General features: G+C 38.5%; 1 protein-coding gene across 4 annotated transcripts in view; it reads left to right on the top strand.

Annotated features, from left to right (window-relative positions):
• The first annotated feature begins 3,080 nt into the window (after positions 1-3,080).
• tox (thymocyte selection-associated high mobility group box) overlaps positions 3,081-23,539 on the top strand; it is a 256,894-nt gene continuing 236,435 nt past the window's right edge. For all 4 annotated transcript variants that reach the window (XM_063041946.1, XM_063041957.1, XM_063041937.1 and 1 more), the window contains exon 1: positions 3,081-3,641. In XM_063041946.1, the coding sequence (XP_062898016.1) occupies positions 3,540-3,641 (102 nt within the window). In that variant the 5' untranslated portion in view covers positions 3,081-3,539. The remainder of the gene's footprint in view (positions 3,642-23,539) is intronic.

The raw sequence follows: 23,539 nt of genomic DNA, 5'->3' as shown, positions 1-23,539 counted from the left end.
ACACGTTCGGCACAGCTTTGTGGGCAAAGGGCCTGTATTGTGCTGTGAGTTTTCTATGTTTCTATGTTTCTCTAATAAAGCAAAAATTTCTGGGAAGTTTGAGGATTGGGAGATTTTAAAAACCAATAGAAGGTAACTAAGGAAGTCATTAAGAAGATAAGGATGGACTACAAAAGAAAACTAGCCAATGATATTAAAGAGGATACAAACATTTTCTTCAAATATATGAAGTATAAATGAGAAGCGAGAATGGATGTTGGACCATTGGAGAGGTAGTAATGAGGACAAGGAAATAGTGGATGAATGGAATAAGTATTTTGCATCAGTCTTCACAGTGGAAGACACAGTATGGTGGAGATTACAGGTGTCAAAGGTCATGAAGTTTGCGAAGTTACTATTTCTAGAGAGAAGCTTCTTGGGAAACTGAAAGGCCTGAAGGTAGATAAGTCACTTGGACCAGATGGTGTACACCCCAGGGTTCTGAAAGAGGTGGTTGGAGAGATTGTGGAGGCATTAGTAATGATCTTTCAAGAATCAATAGATTCTGGAATGGTTCCAGAAGACAGGAAAATTGCAAATGTCACTCCTCTCTTCAAGAAGGGAGATTTCAGGAGAAAGGGAATTATAGACTAGTTAGCCTGACCTCAGTGACTGGGAAGATGTTGGAGTCAATTTTTAATGATGAGGTCTCACGGTACTGTGAGGCACATGATAAAATAGGCAGTAGTCAGCATGGTTTCCTCAAGGGCAAATCTTGCCTGACAAATCTGTTGGAGTTCTTTGAAGAAATAACAAGCAGGATAGACAAAGGAGAATTGGTTGTTGTTGCATATTGTCGACTTCTGAAAGCCTTTAACAAGGTGGCACACATGAGGCTGCTTAACAAGCTATGTGCCTATGGTATTACAGGAAAGATTCTAGCAGGGATAAAGCAGTGGCTGATGGGCAGGCAACGAAGAGTGGGAATGAAAGGAGCCTTTTCTGTCTGGCTGCCGGTGACTAGTGGTGTCCCACAGGGTTCCGTGTTGGGACTGATTATTTTTACATTATACGTCAATGATATTGATGATGGAATTGACGGCTTTGTTGCAAAGTTTGCAAGCAATATGAAGATAGGTGGAGGGGCAAGTAGTTTTGAGGAAGTGGAGAGGCTACACAAGGACTTGGATAGATTAGTAGAATGGATGAAGAAATGGCAGATGGAATACAGTGTTGGGAAGTGTATGGTCATGTGTTTTGGTGGAAGAAGTGAAAGGGTAGACTATTTTCTAAACGAAGAGAAAATACAAAAAAGTGAGGTGCAAGAGGATTTGGGAGTCCTTTGCAAGATTCCCTAAAGGCTAATTTGCAGGTTGAGTCTGCGACGATGAAGGCAAATGCCATATTCACATTCATTTCAAGATGACTAGAATATAAAAACAAAGATGTAATGTTGAGACTTTATAAAGCACTGGTGAGGCCTCACTTGGAATATTGTGAGCAGTTTGGGGCCCCTTATCTTAGAAAGGATGTGCTGAAACTGGAGAGGATTCAAAGGAGGTTTACGAAATTGATTCCAGGATTGAATGGCTTGCCATATGAAGAGCGTTTGATGGCTCTATGTCTGTATTCACTAGAATTCAGAAGAATGAGGAGTAACCTAATTGAGTCCTATCGAATGGTGAAAGACCTTGACAGAGTCGATGCGGAGAGGATGTTTCCTATGGAGGGAGAGTCTAAGACCAGAGAACACAGCCTCAGAATAGGGGCGTTCTTTTAGAACAGAGATGAAGAGGAATTCCATTAGCCAGAATTCTTTGCCGCAGGCAGCTATGGAGGCCAAGTTTTTATGTATGTTTAAGGCAGAGGTTGAGAGATTCTTGATTGGTCAAGGCATGAAGGAGAAGGCAGGAGATTGGGGCTGAGAGGAAAATTGGATCAGCCATAATGAAATGGCAGAGCAGACTGGATGGGCCAATTGGCTTAATTCTGCTCCTCTTACTTATGGTCTAATATAATAGGAACTTTTTGCTCACACTTCGTAAATCTATAGACCTCTACATACAGAAGTGCAAAACAGATTGAAGTGTAAGCAAAGCTCTTATATAAAATGGATGATTACAGAAACCTAGCAAAATCACACGAGCATCATAAAAATACCATGTGTAAATAGGGAACGTGTTTTGCTGATTCAACATTATCCAATAAACCTAGTGATAAATTAGAATGGGGGTCACCGCACAGAAACAGGCCCTTCAGTTCACCAAGTATGCACTCACCAACAAACATAAATTTACGCTAATCTCTCCCTTTTACTCTCTCCATGTTTGCTGTCAACTTCGTCTTCACTCTACCACTCTATGATTCTATGACCATCCAACTAGGGGCAATTTACAGTGGCCAATTAACCTATAAATCCACACATCTTTGGGATGTTGGAGGAAGGAAATGGTGAAGCCAGAGGGAAATCCGTATGGTGACAGGGAGCACATTCAAACTCCACACAGACAGCATTGGTGTCAGAATGAAATCGGCTCTCTAGAGGTGTGAGGCAGCTGTGATATTGTGCTGTCCAAATTGTGCAATGTGATCCCAGTAAACTTTCTGTAACCTTTACCTAGTTGTGCAATTAATACTTAACTACTTATTCAGTCCTGGGAAATTAAGGGACAAAAAGTTTTTATTACTTATGCGATCACCAGGAATCACTAAACTTGCGAAAGAATAACTAATTGAGAATCAGTAATGTTTCCATCGCCACTACTTGCTGCTAAGCTCGCCACAGAATATGAGAGTGTAGAATCTTGTTGTAGCAAAGAATAATGAATTAGTTTATTTTTGTCTGAGGCTTAGGGTGGGGGGATGCGGTAAGACATTTTAATAATGCCTGGAATGACAGTGATGGCATATTGTTTAATGGTTCATTTTATGAACATCAAAACAAACCATTTGTCAGGCAGGATAATGTGCGGCTTTGTGCCGCCGAGCTGCGCTGACTGGGGCTCTGTCAGCCTGGGGCAGTCCATGCGCCCCCTGGCTGCCACTGCGCGCTACTGCGGCCCGAGCCTTTCCCTTTGTGTGCAGGCTGGCGCCGCTCGCGCTCTGCTCTCCGTGTCACACTGGACGCGCTTAGGAGCAGCTAAAGGCTGACCAAAACTACACAGTCTCCTTTCCTAAGGTGAGGGAGAGGGAGAAAAGTCAGACATCTCCTCCAACTCGTGGAAAGAAGCTATTTTACTGACTTGATTTTTAAATATATATATATTATTTTCCTTCAAGTACCACCGGACCGCAAAGCGGTTTCTTTTGGAAGCAGAAAACTACGGGCTGCTGCTCAGCTTTATTTTGGAGAGTTCTCTCACTGCAGACCACAAACGGATGTGAGGCAGGGAAGGTGCCTCTCCTCCCTCTCTTGCTTCTTCTCTTTCTTTCTTTCTCTGTCTGTCTGTCTGTCTCTCTCTCTCCCTCCCTCTCACTCTCACTCTTTCTTTCTGTGCGCTCACGAACAAACCAGAAAAAAAGGGGAGCTGCTTGATGTGTACACTGCAAATTTCCTTGAAATGGACGTGAGGTTTTATCTCCAGACTGCTCCAGCTAACATCTCTACTGATACTCCCTGCCTGGGACCTTCACCCTGCTTAGATCCATACTATTGCAATAAGGTGATTGACTTTAGTTCTTTATTTAATGCATTGTTACTCTTGTGTCTGTTTGAATGTTTCTGGAGTTTGTGCAAAACCTGCAGTCCGCCTAATGCAAGGCTGAGACGCAGTGGTGTTATGTAGGCACTTGGCTCTTTTGGCCGGGGACAATAAGGTGGTACTGATGAGTTTCGAAGCGCATTGTATTGCATGTTAGTGAAAGCTGAGGCCGGGATGTTAGAGAGAGACCATGTACGGTTCCCTCGCTTTTTGCAGCCACCCCACAGTTTTTAAATCGTAGGATGTTTACAGTAGTGAGTGGCATGGTAGTAAAACTGCACTGATCTGAATAAACTAGTTCCGACTCATTTCCTTTCATTGTCTCGGAAACTGTGACTGAATAGGTTCGATAATTCGCATGTCTTTGCACTGTTAGAACACAGACATAGTTTTCTTATATTTTTTTAAATCGCTAGGCAGGGAATACAGCTTTATCAGTAATTATTTTTCTACATGTAGTCTTTGCACCTACTGTAAGAGTAGACTAAATGTTTCCGACTAGTGATCTGTCCCGATGTTAGTGTCTGCATCATAGCAAGTGGTTGTACTTTCAAATGTGCTTTGGATTCAGTTGACAAGAGTTTTTTTTTAGATGACGGACAGAGTGCAATTAAAATGAATCAACTATTATGGTGTCAGTTTACTTGCGTTGATAACGTATTTGCTTGTAATGGGGGTTGGATTAGTTGAAGATAGTTTGATGCTGTATAAAATCTACTGTTGGAAAGTGCTCTGAGCGTATCAGTGTGGTTACTGAGGAGAGCAATTCAAACAAAGCTGTTAATACCAAATGTGTGAGATATTTCTTGAATAAACAGACAAAATTTAATGCTACGTTGTTGTATTTAGGTCAGAGTACAATTCAACATGGGATATTCTTTCAGGAGCTGAGTGTAGGACCTGAACAGATATCTCTAGTTAGCTATATGCATGATCTGTGTCTATTCCCAAACAGAAGCAGAACAAACCAAATCCATTTATTCCTGTTCTAAAGAGTAAAACTGCACACAAGCAGCTGATATTTCATTTAAACATTAATGTTTACTGTTATATGACCATCAACTTATGAATATCAATGTGTGGAATGTAATAATTTCTACTTAATTTTAGACCATGGGCCAGTAACGAATACATTAAAATACAGTTAATGTTATAAAGTGGCTTACTGCAAGTTTAACATCTGATAGCATCAAAAAGTTTCATTTTGCAAATTCTTACCAATTAAATTTCTTTGCTAATTTTCGGCACATAGGGTATTTTTGTGAATATCTCTGGTGAAACTGATAGTGGTAGAGGTTTTTAAGCAGGATTTTTTGTAATAATGAAAACTAAATTTCACGATTTTTTTGTGTGGGAAGTTTAGTGACCCAAGGATAAGTGTAGCATTAGGTTTTGGTAGCACGAATGCTGCTAAAACAAGTAACTGAATAAAAGCTGAGTTAAAAGCAGGTCAGCATTTTCTGTACATTTATATCAGTATAAAACAAACATATTTTCAGAACTCTTATTTTCTTGCCTTTTGAAAGATTACAACTGATTTACCTACAGCTTTCAAAGAGCATTTGGCCACATCTGGCAAATGATGCACATCAAGTAAATCAAACTTTGTTTTTGTAAAATTCTTAGCATTTAGTGCTGAATTTTACGATGAAAAAGACACTGAACTATTATTGTTTGTGAGAAGTACCAGTGTTTTAAGAAGTGAAAGCGACAACTCTAAGTATTTGAGACTGCTTTCTAGTCTTAAATGTATAAGATTACATTTATAAAATGCCTCAGGGTTTATGGTGTTATCTGAACCCCAGGAATGGGTTACAGCATTGCAAGTATCCTTTCTTTTCTGTACAATTATCTTTAATATTATCTGAGCCTTCACTTGAATTACTAAAATATATAATTCATAAATTAATGAATTGTTTCACAAAATAATTTACTGACAAATGGAAAGGTGTTGAGTGCTAAGTTCATTGTTGCACTGTGGTATTTATCAAGATGATCAACAGAACTGTTACCTGTTACTCATAGCCCATTATTTTTCACTTACTGCGCTTCTTAAAATTTATCGCCTTCCTGGTTATGAGCAAACAATTGTTAACTTGCCAATGTATTATCTTTCCTGGAAATTGTAATCAGATTTAATCACGATTTCATATAGGACTGGTGATTTATTCAATTTATTTTCATGAAATTATCATTTTCTTTGTGAGCTTTTGAGTATTCTGAGCAAAAATTGACCTTTCTGAGTAAATGGTGAGGGCTGCAGTTTTCTCCAGTCAACCATATATCATTAGTAGCTATTGTGTGTTGCTCAGGGTCGCTCTTTACCATGTAAGAAGCCATTTATTTTTGGTATTTTAAATAGCCTGTAACTTGTTGCAAAATATGGCAAATAACTACAGAAAATGGTTCGGTAATAATATAGTATCAGCATGTATTGACTTTAAAAAAAATTAACATCTGAACAAACTGACTACTTAGAAAACTACAGGTCATATAATGTAAAAATCAGATTTAGTGGTTAATAAAAGAACCCAATCTACACTCCCTTGATGGCTATAAAAAGCTGTTATGCTCATGGCATCAATTGGGATACAGCTGCTATGCGTTAATGATACATCATTGCCTGACTGATACACACAGAAGAGGTCAGGCCCAAAGTGACCCTCAGAACACTTAACAAACTAATCTAGTTCTAAATAACATATTACCACCCCAGAAACCTAAGTATTTCTGACATCATTTTGTTGAGTTCCAAGCTTACAGAAGCCAAGAACAACTTTTGAAGCAGCAATAACTGAAGACTTGAAAAGGAGGAAATCCAACAAAAATATGATGTTAAAATTTTTTAAGCTATGAATCTTCAAGTCATTAAAATTTGCAAAAATGCAATATTTTGCTAAAAGAATTAATACAATAAAATTGTATTTGTATTGTTTAAGAATTGCTTCATTTATGAATTTCATTTTACTGTTTATAGATGTATATTTAAATTCCCACAGTAAATTTATTTTATTGCTAACCCATTCTCGGTAACGTTCTTCATCTAAATCAGGAGTTCCGAACCTTTTTTATGCAATGGACCCCTACCGTTCACTGAGGGGTCCATGGAGCCAGATTGGGAACTCATGTTTGAAATGTTGTTCTCAAGCAAGTCGTATATCAAAAATGTATAAAGATCAAACTTTGACAATGTGCCCACTCTATTTCAATGGTCTTCATAACATTATAAGTCAAGAGTAACCAAACTCTATTAAAACTTTTAAAGAAATCCCCAATGACTTCTTGGGGAAGACTAGATGTAAGATGAATATTATGTAACAGCTGTTTAAATCAGATAAGCTTACTGTTAAGTTTTCTTGCAATGGCAGTGGTAGAAATCCAACTAATGCAAGAATAAGTTCATTTTGTTTATTCCTCAGAGATAGTGTGCTTTGCAGTCAAATTTCCTAAATGCAATGATTTGCATTTAAGGGGTGCAATATCCAAATCTGTTCTCTATTTCCTGAACCTTCTACAGTTGACATGTATTATTAAATTAATAGGTCACATTTTGGATGATGATGATAGTTTTTAGTGTGAGGACTGCTTTGACAGCTATTGAAGTTTTTAGGTGATGAGTATTTTGGCAGCTGCCTGCTCCTGAATGCGAAATTATAAGTTATATTGTTAGCTTCAGACATGGTATTACCTTTTTTAACAGAGCAAAATATATACACCATTCGTCAGTGGTGAAACGAGCCTTTTATTCTCTGTGGAGCTTAGCTCTCAGGCTGATGTGAACTAGAATGGCACTGGTTATATGGTCAGCAAATGAATGGGTCTACTTTGAATCTGGAATGCAGCCAATTTTGCGCAGACAAAGGAACCGACAAAAGAAAGAATTGCTAATGCAAAATGCAAACTAGGAACAATCTGAAAAAAAAACTCAACAACAGAAACATTTTGACCATATGGCAGCACTGAATTTCAAAATGTTCAGTATTTAATTGTAATATATATATATAAACTACATTTTACGAATCCACGAGCTGCAAGTGTTGCTGGGTTCAATTGATAATGATATTTATAAAGATTGCTGTTATTTTAATTTAGTTGAGTACATCAAAATTTAATTCTCAGTATGTGTTTTCAAACAGAACAATGCACCCTGCAGGCTTCTCGCCGAGAAAGCAGAGTTGTCCACTGTTGGAGTTCATGTTTTCCAGTCCATGTTGTAGTAGCAGTAGTAGTTTGATCAGCAGTGCCATGCTCCATATGTGACACTCATTAGTGTGTACTTGTCGCTACTATTACAGTAAGATGCATCTGTGCTCACCTCATTTAGAAAACATGATATGAAGGGAGACAGATTTTTTTAAGATCATGTCACTTGTACTTAATTAAGGATGATGGCTGTACTTGTGTATTTTCTGACCCAACTATTTAACAAAATAAGCTGATCAACAAGTACCTTTAAATAACTACTTTCAAAGAAAAAAGTCTAACTTTTTTAAAAAATGTAATGACTTTCATATCCTTGAGATATTCCAAAGTGGTTTGCAGCCTGTAATGTTCTTTTCAATGTGGTCATTGTTGTTAGGATTAAAAACAGGGACGCCAAAGTGTGTGTGTGTGTGTGTGTGTGTGTGTGTGTGTTTGTGTCACTGTGGAGCATGACATAACTGGTCAAACAGCTATTTCCAGTATAACACACAGTAAAATATGAACTCCAATAGTAGACGTTTTTGTTGTCTTACAAAAAGCTTGCAGGTTGCATTGTTTGAAAACATGTACTGAGAAATAAACTTTAAGGCAACATTTACAGCTATTATTTCTGTAAACAGTACATAATTTTTGGATAACGACAATTATAAACTAACTGTTTGATTCATGGAGGGAAATTTCTTTGTACTCCTGGCTGAGTTCATGACATATTGCTTGTGTTGATGTTTTGGGCTCTAGTGAGGACCAGTACAGTATCTGAAATATGCACCTGTGAAGATTTTCTTGGTTCAGAGCAACTCTGATGTATAAGCTGAACATTTGAAAGTTATATAGCAAACTCAGGCTATTTTCAATTTCACTGTAAAGATACTCAGCCGCCATTGAACAGCATTTCTACTGGAATTGAAGACCAAGTCACTACACTGCTGAGAAGACCACACTAACCTTGCGAGATTTAGGATCTTTTCATAAGGGTTACAGGAGAAATTTCATGGATTGATGCATAAGAGATTGGCAGAAACAGAGATGAAAATAACATAGAAGGTGCTTCATGTAACAATAGATGCATTTTTATTGTGGTCCTGGTCAGACAAATTGCAATGCTTTGCTTTCTGTTACTTTGATGAGAGGTCAGTATCAGAGACTATTGGAAGTAATACAAAGATCCCTTTGGGAGTTTAGTAATTTCAGTATAATATTAAGAAAATAACAAAGCTATGCCTCATAAATTGCTATCATGGATAAACAGTTGTTTCATAAGAATGCTGGTGACTTGTTTAAGATCATTGATCCTTTTGTAACAGTTGTTTGACTGCCAATGAGTTAAATGCATGTTCTATTCTTTACCAGTGTGCTGTCCCCAACAGAGGAAATTAATATAAGTAGAGCTATTATCATTTGATTGCTTGCTAGAATGCTTTTAGTTTCTACACAAAAAAAACTAATGAAATGCCTTTGATAACAAATAAAGTGGAATGTCTGACAGATTACTTCTCTCTGAAGAAAGGCTAGAGTTATCTCAGACTTCTTCCAAATTAAGCCAAGTCGTACCTAACCATATATAGTGGCACCATATAGTGGAAGAGCATTTGTACCTTCCACATGAATATATGAAGCCTTTTATATGTACCTTAAGTACCTAAAAAATAGCCAGTGTTTGTGAAAAGTATGAATCTTTACTGTTTAGCGGAGAATGAGAACTTTAAGTGCCAAAAGGTAAAATCAGCCACTTGCTATGAACCACCCAGTCCATCTTATTAATGATTTTCTGAAGGTCACAAAAGAAGTTTCATTGTGACACTTCAGCTATTTCAACCAAAATAAGTGCACTGTGTGAACATTGGCCCAGTTTGGAGTTAATTCTTCTATTTTAGTTTTGTCATCTAGGCAGAATTACACAGAAATATTTTGCTAAATATGGCTAATGTTCTTTAGTATTCATCTCTTTGTCAAGAATTAAGAGTCAGGATATATTGCATTCAGAGTGGAAAATAACAATAGAATGACAATACATAGCAGATTATGGAGTTCTCATTTGCAAAGAAAAAGCATGTATTTTGGAATATTTGTAAATAAATCATGACAAATATTGATAAAATTTTCATGATTTTTGTATTTTTAAAGACTTTTATCTTTTAAAAACTTACATTTCTGATCTAAAACACAATATTGAATTACAATAAACTCGTTTCAGCATTTGTTCAGAATAAGGAAAATTAAACAGAACTTTTGACAGTATATTACTGTAAAATTTCAATATTTAAGATATTTCTAACATAATAGCATTTAGAAAGAAATATTTTGCTAATAAAGCTTATCAGGATAAGTTTTCAACTGCTGGTAACGAAGTCTGGTGCTATTTAAGTTCCTGTTGAGTGGTTAGTGCATATGGTTCATTGGGAGCTGTAAGAACTGCTTTTCTCTTGATTGACAGCCTCATAAGAATCTGGAAGGGCATTTTAATTACATATCATATATGTAATCCAGCTTGCCAAAACTCACTGAACTTTGTTACCAGTGAGGTCCATATCTACACATCAGTATATAACAATGCCGCAGATAAGTTAAATACTAACTGTATCTCAGTATTTGTTAAATTTAAAAAATAAGTTGGTATTTAGCCAATCAAGATAAGGAGCATATAGTCTTGAATATGTGGCCTTCATTTGCTTTGCATTTGTACTTGGTGATAGCATCTGCATTACTCAAGAATATTTTGCTGCTGTTGATTCAGTCAAACATTTTGGTGCAACACACACAAAATGCTGGAAGAACTCAACAAGTCAGGTAGCATTTATGGAAAGAAGCAAACAGTTAACAATTTGGGTCAAGGCCCATCATCAGGACTGGAAAGGAAGAGGGCAGAAGCCAGAATAAGAAGGTGCCTGACTTGCTGAGTTCCTCCAGCATCTTGTGTGTGTTGCTTTAAGGTTTCCCAGCATATGCAGAATCTCTTGTGTTTGTCATCTGCTGCAGACTCTTTCTGATCTATGGCCAGGTATTTTGCAAAACTTTAAAATTTTTTACAGGTATTTACCATTTTTTGGTGGATATTCTTTTTAGTGCTGCATTGAAATTAAACCATATTGTTTAGTTTCATTGTGCGATTACAGATTGTACTATAAGTGAAAGCTTTGAAATATGGGTTAGGTAAGTTTTGACTACACAGTGAATCACAATCAGGTTTATTATCGCTGACATGTGACATGAAATTTGTTACTTAGCAGCAGCAGTTCAATGCAATATATAATCTAGCAGAGAGAAAAGTAAATAAAATAATAAATAAACAAATCAATTATGTATATTGAATAGATTAAAAAACATACAAAAACAGAAAAACTGTATATTAAAAAAAGTGAGGTAGTGTCCAAAGATTCAATGTTCATTTAGGAATCAGATGGCAGAGAGGAAGAAGCTGTTCCTGAATCGCTGACTGTGTGTGTCTTCAGACTTCTGTACCTCCTACCTGATGATAAGTGAGAAAAGGGCATGCCCTGGGTGCTGGAGGTCCTTAATAATGGACGCTGCCTTTCTGAGACACTGCTCCCTGAAGATGTCCTGGGTACTTTGTAGGCTAGAACGCAAGATGGAGCTGACTAGATTTACAACCTTCTGCAGCTTCTTTCGGTCCTGTGCAGTAGCCCTCCATACCAGACAGTAAAGCAGCCTGTCAGAATGCTCTCCACGGTACAAATATAGAAGTTTTTGAGTGTATTTGTTGACACGCCAAATCTCTTCAAATTACTAATAAAGTATAGCTGCTGTCTTGCCTTCTTTATAAATACATCGATATGTTGGAACCAGGTTAGATCCTCAGAGATCTTGACACCCAGGAACTTGAAACTGCTCACTCTCTCCACTTCTGATCCCTCTGTGAGGATTGGAATGTGTTCCTTCGTCTTGCCCTTCCTGAAGTCCACAATCAGCTCTTCTGTCTTACTGATGTTGAATGCCAGGTTGTTGCTACAGCACCACTCCACTAGTTGGCATATCTCACTCCTGTACGCCCTCTCGTCACCACCTGAGATTCTACCAACAATGGCTGTATCATCAGCAAATCTATAGATGGTATTTGAGCTATGCCTAGCCACACAGTCATGTGTATATAGAGAGTAGAGCAGTGGGCTAAGCACACACCCCTGAGGTGTACCACTGTTGTTTGTCAGCGAGGAGGATATGTTATCACCAACCTGCACAGATTGTGGTCTTCCAGTTAGGAAGTCAAGGATCCAATTGCAGAGGGAGGTACAGAGACCCAGATTCTGCAACTCCTCAGTCAGGATTGTGGGAATTATGGTATTAAATGCTGAGCTGTAGTCAGCATGAACAGCATCCTGACTTAGGGTTTGTGTTGTCCAGGTGGTGTAAAGCTGTGTGGAGAGCCATTGCGATTGCGTCTGCCGTTGACCTATTGTGGTGATAGGCAAATTGCAATGGGTCCAGGTCCTTGCTGAGGCAGGAATTCAGTCTAGTCGTGACCAACTTCTCAAAGCATTTCATCACTCATGTTAAGATTGAGTTATTGAAAATAACCTTTCAGAACTCAGAGTTATGGATGATAACATTTCAAAATGAATATGTGCTATTTTTAAAGAAAGTAGTGGATTTTAAATTGTTCACTGTACATCTACAAGGCCTGTCTTGACATAATACAGCAATACTAAAACTGACCCTTATACTAAATCTGTTTTTCAATCATATTCTAATCTTACATCCATATTATCTCCCAATTCTAACCCTGTTACTGAAAGTAATATCGGATCTCAATGCAGCTTCAACTTTATCCCTCCCTGGTAACTCAGTGGATAATGTGACTTATTGACAATACCAAACAAAAAGAGAAATATATATTGAAGGATGTTGTATCCGATCTCACTGGTTATTAGTATTGGTTTATTACTGTCAAATGAATGGAGATAAAGTGAAAGCTTGTCTTGCATTCTGTTCATAGAAATCAAATCATTACACAATGCATTGAGGTAGAATACGGTAAAACAATAACAATAATCTGTCCAAATGCTCATAAATCCTGCCTCTCAGGATCTTCTCCAACAACTTGCCCACCACTGAAGTAAGACTCATTGGTCTATAATTTCCTGGGTTATCTCTACTCCCTTTCTTGAACAAGAGAACATCATTTGCAACCGTCCAATCCTCTAGTACTTCTCCCATCCCTATTGACGATACAAAGATCATTGCCAGAGGCTCAGCAATCCCGTCCCTCACTTCCCACAGTAGCCTGGGGGTATATCTCACTCGGTCCCAGCGACTAATCTAACTTAATACTTTTCAAAAGCTCCAGCACATCCTCTTTCTTAATGTCTCTATGCTCAAGCATTTCAGTCTGCTGTAAATCATCCCCGCAATTGCCAAGGTCCTTTTCCCTGGTGAATACTGAAGCAAAGTATTCATTAAGTACCTCCGCTACCTCCTCCGACTCCATGCACATGTTTCCACTATCACACCTGATTGTCTTATTCTCACATGGCTCACCTCTTGCTCGTCACATACTTGTAGAATGCCTTGGGGTTTTCCTTAATCTTGCTTGTGAAGGCCTTCTCATGGCCCCTTCTAGCTGTATCAACAACTCAGCAGTATTTTGCAGTCACAGGCAGAGCAATTGCCAAACCAATCCGTTATGCTTCCGGGTAGGAAGCTTTCTGTGGTACATTGATAAAGATTGGCAAGGGTGGGTAAGGTGGGTCTTCACTGCCTTAGGGGATGTGCAAAGGGAGGTCATGACTAAACCAGAATCATTTCATTAAGACAGTATTTTATTTCCACTATCAGAATAAGCAATCAGTTGATTATATTGGCATTTCCTGAAAAGATGTACAAACATAGATAGTATTTTATTTCCCCTATCAGAACAGGCAGTCGGTTGATTATATTGGTATTTCCTAAAAACATTCATACATCCTGTACACTTAACGGTGTTTATGGAGTCAGGCTTGGGTGTGGAAAAAATATATGAAAATCCTAACCTTTCTGTATAACTTTGATCTTCAGGTAGTACGATTTTCACATATTGACAGTAATATTAATTCCTGATGGGAATGTTTACTTGGAAGGGGTCAGTCCCTCCAGGAAGTAGCAACATAGGTCTGATTGAATGGTTCTGCCTTGATGATATATCATCTGTTGAGAAATATAGGGAAGCAAGAAAGGAGCTTAAGAAGGGGCTGAGAAGAGCAAGAAGGGTGCATGAGAAGGCCTTGGCGAGTAGGGTAAAGGAAAATCCCAAGGCATTCTTCAGTTGTGTGAAGAACAAAAGGATGACAGGATTGAAGGTAGGACCAATTAGAGATAAAGGTGGGAAGATGTGCCTGGAGGCTGTGGAAGTGAACGAGGTCCTCAATGAATACTTCTCTTCGGTATTCACCAATGAGAGGGAACTTGATAATGGTGAGGACAATATGAGTGAGGTTGATGTTCTGGGGCATGTTGATATTAAGGGAGAGGAGGTGTTGGAGTTGTTAAAATACATTAGGACAGATGCGTCCCCGGGGCCTGACGGAATATTCCCCAGGCTGCTCCACGTGACGAGGGAAGAGATTGCTAAGCCTCTGGCTAGGATCTTTATGTGCTTGCTGTCCACGGGAATGGTACCGGAGGATTGGAGGGAAGCGAATGTTGTCACCTTGCTCAAAAAAGGTAGTAGGGATAGTCCAAGTAATTATAAACCAGTGACCAGTGAGTCTGTGGTGGGAAAGCTGTTGGAAAAGATTCTTAGAGATAGGATCTCTGGGCATTTAGAGAATCATGGTCTGATCAGGGACAGTCAGCATGGCTTTGTGAAGGGCAGATCATGTCTAGCAAGCCTGATAGAGTCCATTGAGGAGGTGACCAGGCATATAGATGAGGGTAGTGCAGTGGATGTGATCTATATGGATTTTAATAAGGCATTTGACAAGGTTCCACACGGTAGGCTTATTCAGAAAGTCAGAAGGCATGGGATCCAGGAAAGTTTGGCCAGGTGGATACAGAATTGGCTTGCCTACAGAAGGCAGAGGGTGATGGTGGAGGGAGTACATTCAGATTGGAGGATTGTGACTAGTGGTGTCCCACAAGGATCTGTTCTGGGACCTCCTCTTTTCGTGATTTTTATTAACGACCTGGATGTGGGAGTAGAAGGGTGGGTTGGCAAGTTTGCAGACGATACAAAGGTTGGTGGTGTTGTAGATAGTGTAGAGGATTGTCAAAGATTGCAGAGAAACATTGATAGGATACTGAAGTGGGCTGAGAAGTGGCAGATGGAGTTCAACCCAGAGAAGTGTGAGGTGGTACACTTTGGAAGGACAAACTCCAAGGCAGAGTACAAAGTAAGTGGCAGGATACTTGGTAATGTGGGGGAGCAGAGGGATCTGAGGGTACATGTCCACAGATCCCTGAAAGTTGCCTCACAGGTGGATAGGGTAGTTAAGAAAGTTTATGGGGTGTTAGCTTTCATAAGTCGAGGGACAGAGTTTTAAGAGTCGCGATGTAATGGTGCAGCTCTAAAAAACCTCTGGTTAGGCCACACTTGGAGTACTGTGTCCAGTTCTGGTTGCCTCACTATAGGAAGGATGTGGAAGCATTGGAAAGGGTACAGAGGAGAATTACCGGGATGCTGCCTGGTTTAGAGAGTATGCATTATGATCAGAGATTAACGGAGCTAGGGCTTTACTCTTTGGAGAGAAGGAGGATGAGAGGAGACATGATAGAGGTGTACAAGATAATAAGAGGAACAGATAGAGTAGATAGCCAGCGCCTCTTCCCCAGGGCACCTCTGCTCAATACAAGAGGACATGGCTTTAAGGTAAGGGGTGGGAAGTTCAAGGGGGATATTAGAGGAAGGTTTTTTACTCAGAGAGTGGTTGGTGCGTGGAATGCACTGCCTGCGTCAGTGGTGGAGGCAGATACACTAGTGAAGTTTAAGAGACTACTAGACAGGTATATGGAGGAATTTAAGGTGGGGGCTTATATGGGAGGCAGGGTTTGAGGGTCGGCGCAACATTGTGGGCTGAAGGACCTGTACTGTGCTGTACTATTCTATGTTCTATATTCTATGTTATATTCTATATCCTGATGCAATTGGCCAACGGGGATGGGGGAGAAGTTGCCTGACCATAAAAATTGGGTTGAGTTGGCCCTTCACTGTTTTATGGTTATGCCTTCATTTCTCTTGTGACATGTGGAGAAACTTGGCCCACAAGGGAAATAAATGATATAATGCAGGAAGATTATTTTTCTTCAGCTAATCCAGCCTCCTGAAGAAGTCACAGCTGTTTCCATACTCAATCAATGTGAAAATGGTAATGTAAGCATATCAGAATGGACTTTAAGATTTCCAAGGATGGAATCAGGACTGAATGCAAATTTGTCACTATTTTACCTGCTGGCCACCTAATGGGTTGTATAGAAGGCAGGTAAAAATAGTACCCCGATAATTTTTAATCTTGTGCGTTAACAGCATACATAAAATGAGCTCAATATTCTTTGAAGCCATTTGGTATTTATGATGAACTATGACATTTACCTCAATATAAAAATCTTAGCCGAAGTTGAAAATTGCAGGAAACGATGTAAAAGCAAATTTCAGTTTTTAAATAGATTTCATTTAGAGTTTTGAGGAAATTACTTGTTTTTAATGCAATTAGTGTTTAGAATGTTTTATGCTCTCAATAATGCTACTTAGTGAAGTCTCTTTATCATTGATTCATAGCCATGAATGTATTTCTGACACCCGCAGTGGTGCTTCACTGAGTTATATTTAGTTTTCATTCAGTGATATCACAAACCTAGGACTTGGCAAGGCATTTAGTTGCAAATAACCTATTATGGTAGTGGACAATTTCAGAGTAGAAGGCAGTTTGTTTTCCTAGATTAGTAAATGTGATGCAAAATTTAAAGTTGATGCTATTACCATTCCAAGCCTGGTAATAAATTGGCTTGTTGCAAGACATTGTTAGGGTGTTATATTTAAAGCCCACTTCAAATAACTGTATTTTAAGTTAACATGTGATCAAATTTCTCCTAATTAATGCTAAGGATAGACAAAGCAATTAGGTTTATAGAAGTGGAAAATAAGATAAAGTACAAAGCACTTAGTAAATCAGTTCCAAAGTTATACAATGGCCCAGATTTTGTAGTTGTATTGATAGCAAAACTGTCAGACCTGAATGCCACTATAATTCCGTACAGACAGTAACTTCTGTAGTTAGAATGTAAAATTTGCTGTCAGTGATAGTCTCTTTGAGGGCAAGTTGTACACCCTTTGTGAATGTAAAGAGTATAGAATCAGTGATTGGTGAATTGACATAAAGTTTTTATTATTGTCATGTCTATCGAGGTAGAGTGGTGAAGTCTGTTTTGCATGGCATCCATACATATCATTTCAGCATGTCAGTACCTCAGGGTAGTATAAGGGAAATCAATAACAGAATACAGAATATAGTGTTACAGTTACAGAGAAAGTGTAGTGCAAGAAGACAATAGGTTCAAGGCCATGACAAAGTAGATGGTGAGGTCAACAGTCAATCTTATCGTACAGTGGAATCGAAGCTGTCCTCAATTACGGTGGTACATGCTTTCAGGCTTTTGTATCTTCTTCCCAAAAGAAAGGGGAAAAAGTGAGAATATCTGGGGTGGGAGAAGTTGGTGTTGGTCACTTTACCACCAAATTGGGAAATGTAGACAGAATCCATGGAGGAGAGACTGGTTTTTGTGATGTGCTGAGCTACGTCCACAATTCTCTGCCGTTTCCTACGGTTTCGGGCAGAGTATGAATTCATAATACATGCAGGTAGGATGCATCAAAACACTTTTTCAATAACAATTGCCGTGGATCAATGCCAAATCTCTTTAGCCTTCTGAAGATGTAGAGGCACTGCAGTCAGTGCTCTCTTGGCTATGCTCTATGTGGCTGAACAATTTCAGGCAATTGGTAATGTTATCCCTAGGAATTTGAAGCTCTCCGCCATCACAGCCTCAGCACTGCTGATACCAGAAAGGAGTGTGTGCAATGCCCTGCTTCCTGAAAACAATGACCAGCTCTCTTGACAGGAACATTGACAAGTTTCTACAAATATTCTCATTGAAAATGTTACACATTACTGCATGAGTGAATTTCTAATGGCATGCTAAGTTATAGTTGTTGCTAAAACATTCTTCTTGACCCCGGAAAACTGATCAAATCAATATGATGTGCATTTCCATCTATTCCAGGTACAAATTACAACCATCTTTCAAGTAATTACAGTTTATTCTTGCTTCCGTTCAGCTTAATCCCATATGTAGGTCACAATTATTATTTTGTAATTTATAAAATGAGTAAATGTTTATTATGAGCCTCTTACTTGCTTACTTCCTGTTTTGTTCTCTGTGAGAATTCTTTGTCTGTTTGCCAGTTCAAGCCGCTTGATCACTTCACTCTTTCTGTTTGCCACTGAATATTTGATGCCATGCTGAAAGTCACATTGTAATAAAGGAAATCAATGCCACAACGCTTATTAAAGCTTTGTGGCCAGTTTTCAAATGTAGCTGTCTCTTTGCCATTGGATGTAAAATATGTATGATTATCTTTCTGTCTATTTAACATCTATGACATGGTAAAATATTCTATGCTGGCTCAAAACATCTGAGGTTAACATAGCCAATCAAGAGTTTGTCCAATTGATGGTATTAGTAAGGAATTTTGTTTTATTAAGTAAGTATTTTGTTTCATTATGTTTGCATGGTCACTCTGAAGTTTTGTCTCTGACTAAGAAGCTGACAGACCACAGGTGCCTTTTCAGGGGATTCAGTTCATCCTGAAGGCGAAATTCCCTTCATGTTCTTGTCCAAACATGACATCTAAGCTGATGATGCAGTTGATGATTTAAGGTTCAAGATTCAAAAGTTCAATGCAAATTTATTATCAAAGTGCATATATGTCACCATATACAATCCTGAGATTCATCTTCTTGGGTATTCACAATAAGTACAAGAAACACAATTGAATCAATAAAGGACTGCACCCAGTAGGAAGGGTAAACAGCCAATCTGCAAAAGACAATAAAATAAATAAATAAAGGCATCCGTTAGTCTTGCGAGACCATGTATTTGTGCCTGGAAAGTCTTTATTCTCTGGGGCGCAGGCCTGGGCAAGGTCGTATGGAAGACCGGCAGTTGCCCATGCTGCAAGTTTCCCCTCTCCATGACACCGATGTTGTCCAAGGGAAGGGCATTAGGACCGATACAGCTTGGCACCAGTGTCGTTGTGGAGCACTGTGTGGTTAAATGCTTTGCTCAAGGACATAACATGCTGCCTTGGCTGGGGCTCGAACTCGCAACCTCCAGGTCACCAGTCGAATGCCTTAACCACTTGGCTACGTGCCCACACGCAATGTACCGTGCAAATGCAAAATGAAAGATAGAAAGAAATCATAATAATAATAAATAAATAAGAAAAAATTATGGAAAACATGAAATGAAGAGACTTTGAAACTGAGTCCATAGGTTGTGGGAACAATTCAGAGATGGGGTGGGTGAAGTTGAGTGAAGTTATCACCTCTGTTTCAAGAACCTGATGGTTGAGGGGTAATAACTGTTCCTGAATTTAGTGGTGTGGCTCCTGAGACTCCAGTACTACCTTCCTAGGAATTAGTTCATTGCATAACAAATGGAACTGGAACATGCAGCCTTGTCTTCTTTCATGTCTAGTGCACAATCTTGCAGTTCTCACATCAGGCCTATACATCTGAGTCACTTTGAATTTTGAAATCTTTAATCTCAGGACAACTTCAGAAGCAGAACCTTACAGAGCTTTCCATAGGATAAGCCATATAGGTAGTTTTATTAAATGAATCAAGGTTTACATTTAGAACAAGAAAATTTGAATATATGATGAATTTCAGGCAACAATCATAGCATCTTCAATGTAGATTATTTGGCAATGAAATGTAATTTTACATAGCAACAGCTTTTTGTTGGATGTGGCTAAAGTTGAGCAAATAGATCTGTTAAGCAGTTTTTCTAAGATTAGAAAGAAGAGATCTACAACTGCTGCATAAATGCATAGACCTTTCTATGCTTGGGTGATAAACCATTATCATTAGAAGTGTGAGCATCAAATGTCAAGTGGAATCAGCTCAGCAGCTTCTCAAGATTCAGATCTGCAGAGAACTTTTTTTTCAGGGGTGGATGAAAATACTGGGCCTATTAGAACTATGACTTCCCAGTATCAGAACTGAATAGCAAGAATTAATTGATCTGATGTGGTCATGTTGCCTGTGGACACTCATTTACTACGCTTCCAACGTAGGAGAGAAGTTGCTAGAAAATGGTCACAAATGATTTGAAGTGATATTTGAAAGCGAATGGGTGTGATGAATGTGTTTTCCTTTATCAGAGTGCGCATATCTGTTAAGATGTACTCTTCCTATTCTCTGACTCCCAGGGGAAGGAAAATGGAAAATAGGAGAATTATTGTGGAAAAGGGGAGCCAAGATTATCTCTGCCTACTGAGGTCAGCCTTGACTATTGGCAGAGGAATGTTAGGCCTTTCTGAACTTTGTGTGGTCCATCTGTGCTACACATAATCCAATCTGTGCTCCTAGAAGTTTGTAGAAGATAATATGTGACCATCCTGGTACATAGGTGGGAAGAAAGACGTTGGAGCTATTGCCTGGTATAAGTCAAGTTTATTGTCATTTCGACCATAAGCTGCTGGTACAGTACACAGTAAAAATGAAACAACCTTCCTCCAGGACCCTGGTGCTACATGAAACTACACTAGACTATGTGAGACAGCACAAGGCTACACTAGACTACGTAAAACAACATAAAAACTGCACTAGACTACAGACCTGCACAAGACTACATAAAGTGCACAAAACAGTGCAGGGCATTACAATAATTAATAAACAAGACAATAGACACAGTAGAGGACAAGTTACAATATAATAATAAATGATGTAGATGTCGGTCTAGACTCTGAGTATTGAGGAGTCTGATGGCTTGGGGGAAGAAACTGTTGCACAGTCTGGTTGTGAGAGCCCGAATGCTTTGGTACCTTTTGCCAGATGGCAGGAGGGAGAAGAGTTTGTGTGAGGTCCTTCACAATACTGTTAGCTTTGCGGGTGCAGCGTGTGGTGTAAATGTCTGTAATAGCAGGAAGAGAGACACCAGTGATCTTCTCACTATCCGCTGCAGGGTCTTGCGATCCGAGACGGTGCAATTCCCGAACCAGGCAGTGATGCAGCTGCTCAGGATGCTCTCGATACATCCTCTGTAGAATGTGGTAAGGATGGGGGTTGGGAGATGGACTTTTCTCAAGAAAGTAGAGACGCTGCTGGCCTTTCTTGGCTATGGAGCTGGTGTTGACGGACCAGGTGAGATTCTCCACCAGGTGACCACCAAGAAGTTTGGTGCTCCTAACGATCTCAATGGAGGAACTGTCAATGTACAGCGGAGAGTAGTCGCTCCGTGCTCTCCTGAAGTCAACAACAATAAGGTCAAAGAAGGAAGGAATAGAAGATTTGGTTAAACAAGTTAATAGAAGCTGTTGTATCTTTGCATAAGCACAGCCAAATATTAGGCTGTTATTAGAGGTTTGAATGAGTCAAGGGAAAGTTTTATTGGAAGTAGTGCTGATGGAAGTGGAACTTCAAGTAGATTAGGATTGTGTTGAGGAATACAGTATGGCATGCCAAAGCTGCTAGATGTAAATACACCAAATCTGTAAACAATGATTTTTTAAATAAAAATTATTTATTGGAGATTGGAGAAGACAAGTACATCTAGAGGAACGGGCAAAACAACATTGAAATCATTGTGATAGATACGTTGGTGTAGGAGGAATTTCAAGGTAGATAAAAGTACAGATCACTATATGTTTTAAGAATATTTTAGAGAGTGGACTAAAGAGTGGCTTAAAAAATTAGAAAAAGATAAGGCAGAAATGTAAAGCAAAAAGACTCTAGGAGCAATTTATTACTTGCTATAGTGAGAATCTTCAGTTTTAATTGGTCCTTTACTCAACTCTAAGATTAAGTTTATGTCATTGTCATAAAACACCTCATTAACAGGTTCCTTATGACTTGAAATAGCAGTTCTAAGTGGCTCCATTGAGATTATTTCATTTGCAGCAAAATCAAGCAAATCCTTGACACTGCTATCAGTGAGTTCTCCTTTTGGGAGCACCAAAGGCAGAGTGGTGCAAATTATCCAACAGTTTATGGCTATGAACAATTCATGGTACATCTCTTTTTCATCATAAATTGACAGGTATTTTAACACACTGATGAAGCATACTGTGAGCTCCATAATATTTTCCAGCAATCTCTAGGCCACTTTTTTCTTAGGGTCAAACCATAGTGGTTTGATATCAATTGAGTTAAATTTTGTTATGGCTGTACTTGACGCAATTGTCCAGTTGGAAACATCTTAATTCCATCTGCTGTGGGTCAGGCATACAAGGAAAAACAGTGTACAGTCTTGTTAGTTCAAATGAGATCATGTTCTACATTTCATCTGGCAGATGGACCCTCTCCCTTTTATTGTGAATCAATATCCATTTTGATACAGTTAAATTAGATCCAGCCTGTTTATTATCTATTGAAATCAAAATCTCCAAGAAATTGTATAGCAAGGCTACTCAAAACAGCATGCATTCATATAGCCCTCCAGGGTTACCCTTGGTGATTTTCCTGTATGTAAACACTGAATGACTTTGTAATTTTGCTATGTTCTGGAGGTGGTGGATTTCTTTGAAGCAAAAACACAAGAGTAGATTTACAACTTCATCTTTGCACCAGAAGTGTAGAACTGTAAAATTATTGTATAGAGAATCATCAAGCCTCCACAATTAGTCTGCCAATAAATACAGTATGTGCAAATACGTACAATATTCTGTAAAGAGTTTTAAGGAAGTGCATGGATCTGGAAGAAACAATATTTTAAAGGGTTTGGAAGGGGAAGAGAGTTGCAGATAGGAAACAGCAGTCACAAGGGCAACACACTCAAGACTGGGAATCCTCTTGTAAGAAATGATAACAGCAGTTTTGAGCAGGTGCTTGAAGTGTAGGAATTATTTACAATGTCACTTAACTGGAACATGCAGGAGTTTCACTTTATATGACTTCCAGCATACTAATTAGAAAATGAGAGTATTGTTTTCATGTTACTTTTCACATTTTTATTTAATATTCCAAGAATACTTCATTCAAGTAAAGCATATTTAATGAAATAAAGTGTTTTGTTTCATTTTCCTAACCAATATATCTGTGCTATGTTCCAGTTCTAAACTCATTAACATAAGTAGTTAGTAGTAATTTGGAACATATATGGCATTAAATTACTTGAAGGTTGTTACCCAGTATCTCCAAAATAAAGGCTCTAATAATCCTTATTAGACATAAGCTATTATAAACTTAATGTATAGGATATGGATTTGTTAATAATTAATTTAGCAGAGTTTTATAATCCAAAATGTAAAGGTTATTAATTATTAGAAACGTTGCATGATTGCACTTAAGAAGATCGCATTGTAAAACTGTTCAATTTTCTCGTCAATTCATTGTTCTGTAATTATTGAACATTGTTTTCTTTAATGTAGTTTAACTTTTGAACCTTTTTGTATTATTTCTTTGTGGTTGAGATATTTTGAAAAGGTCATGATTGATGCCTAAATTCCA

This window comes from Mobula hypostoma, chromosome 1 (genome assembly GCF_963921235.1).
Source record: "Mobula hypostoma chromosome 1, sMobHyp1.1, whole genome shotgun sequence".
Taxonomy (NCBI): domain Eukaryota; kingdom Metazoa; phylum Chordata; class Chondrichthyes; order Myliobatiformes; family Myliobatidae; genus Mobula; species Mobula hypostoma.
This window is presented reverse-complemented; position numbering and strand designations above follow the sequence as displayed.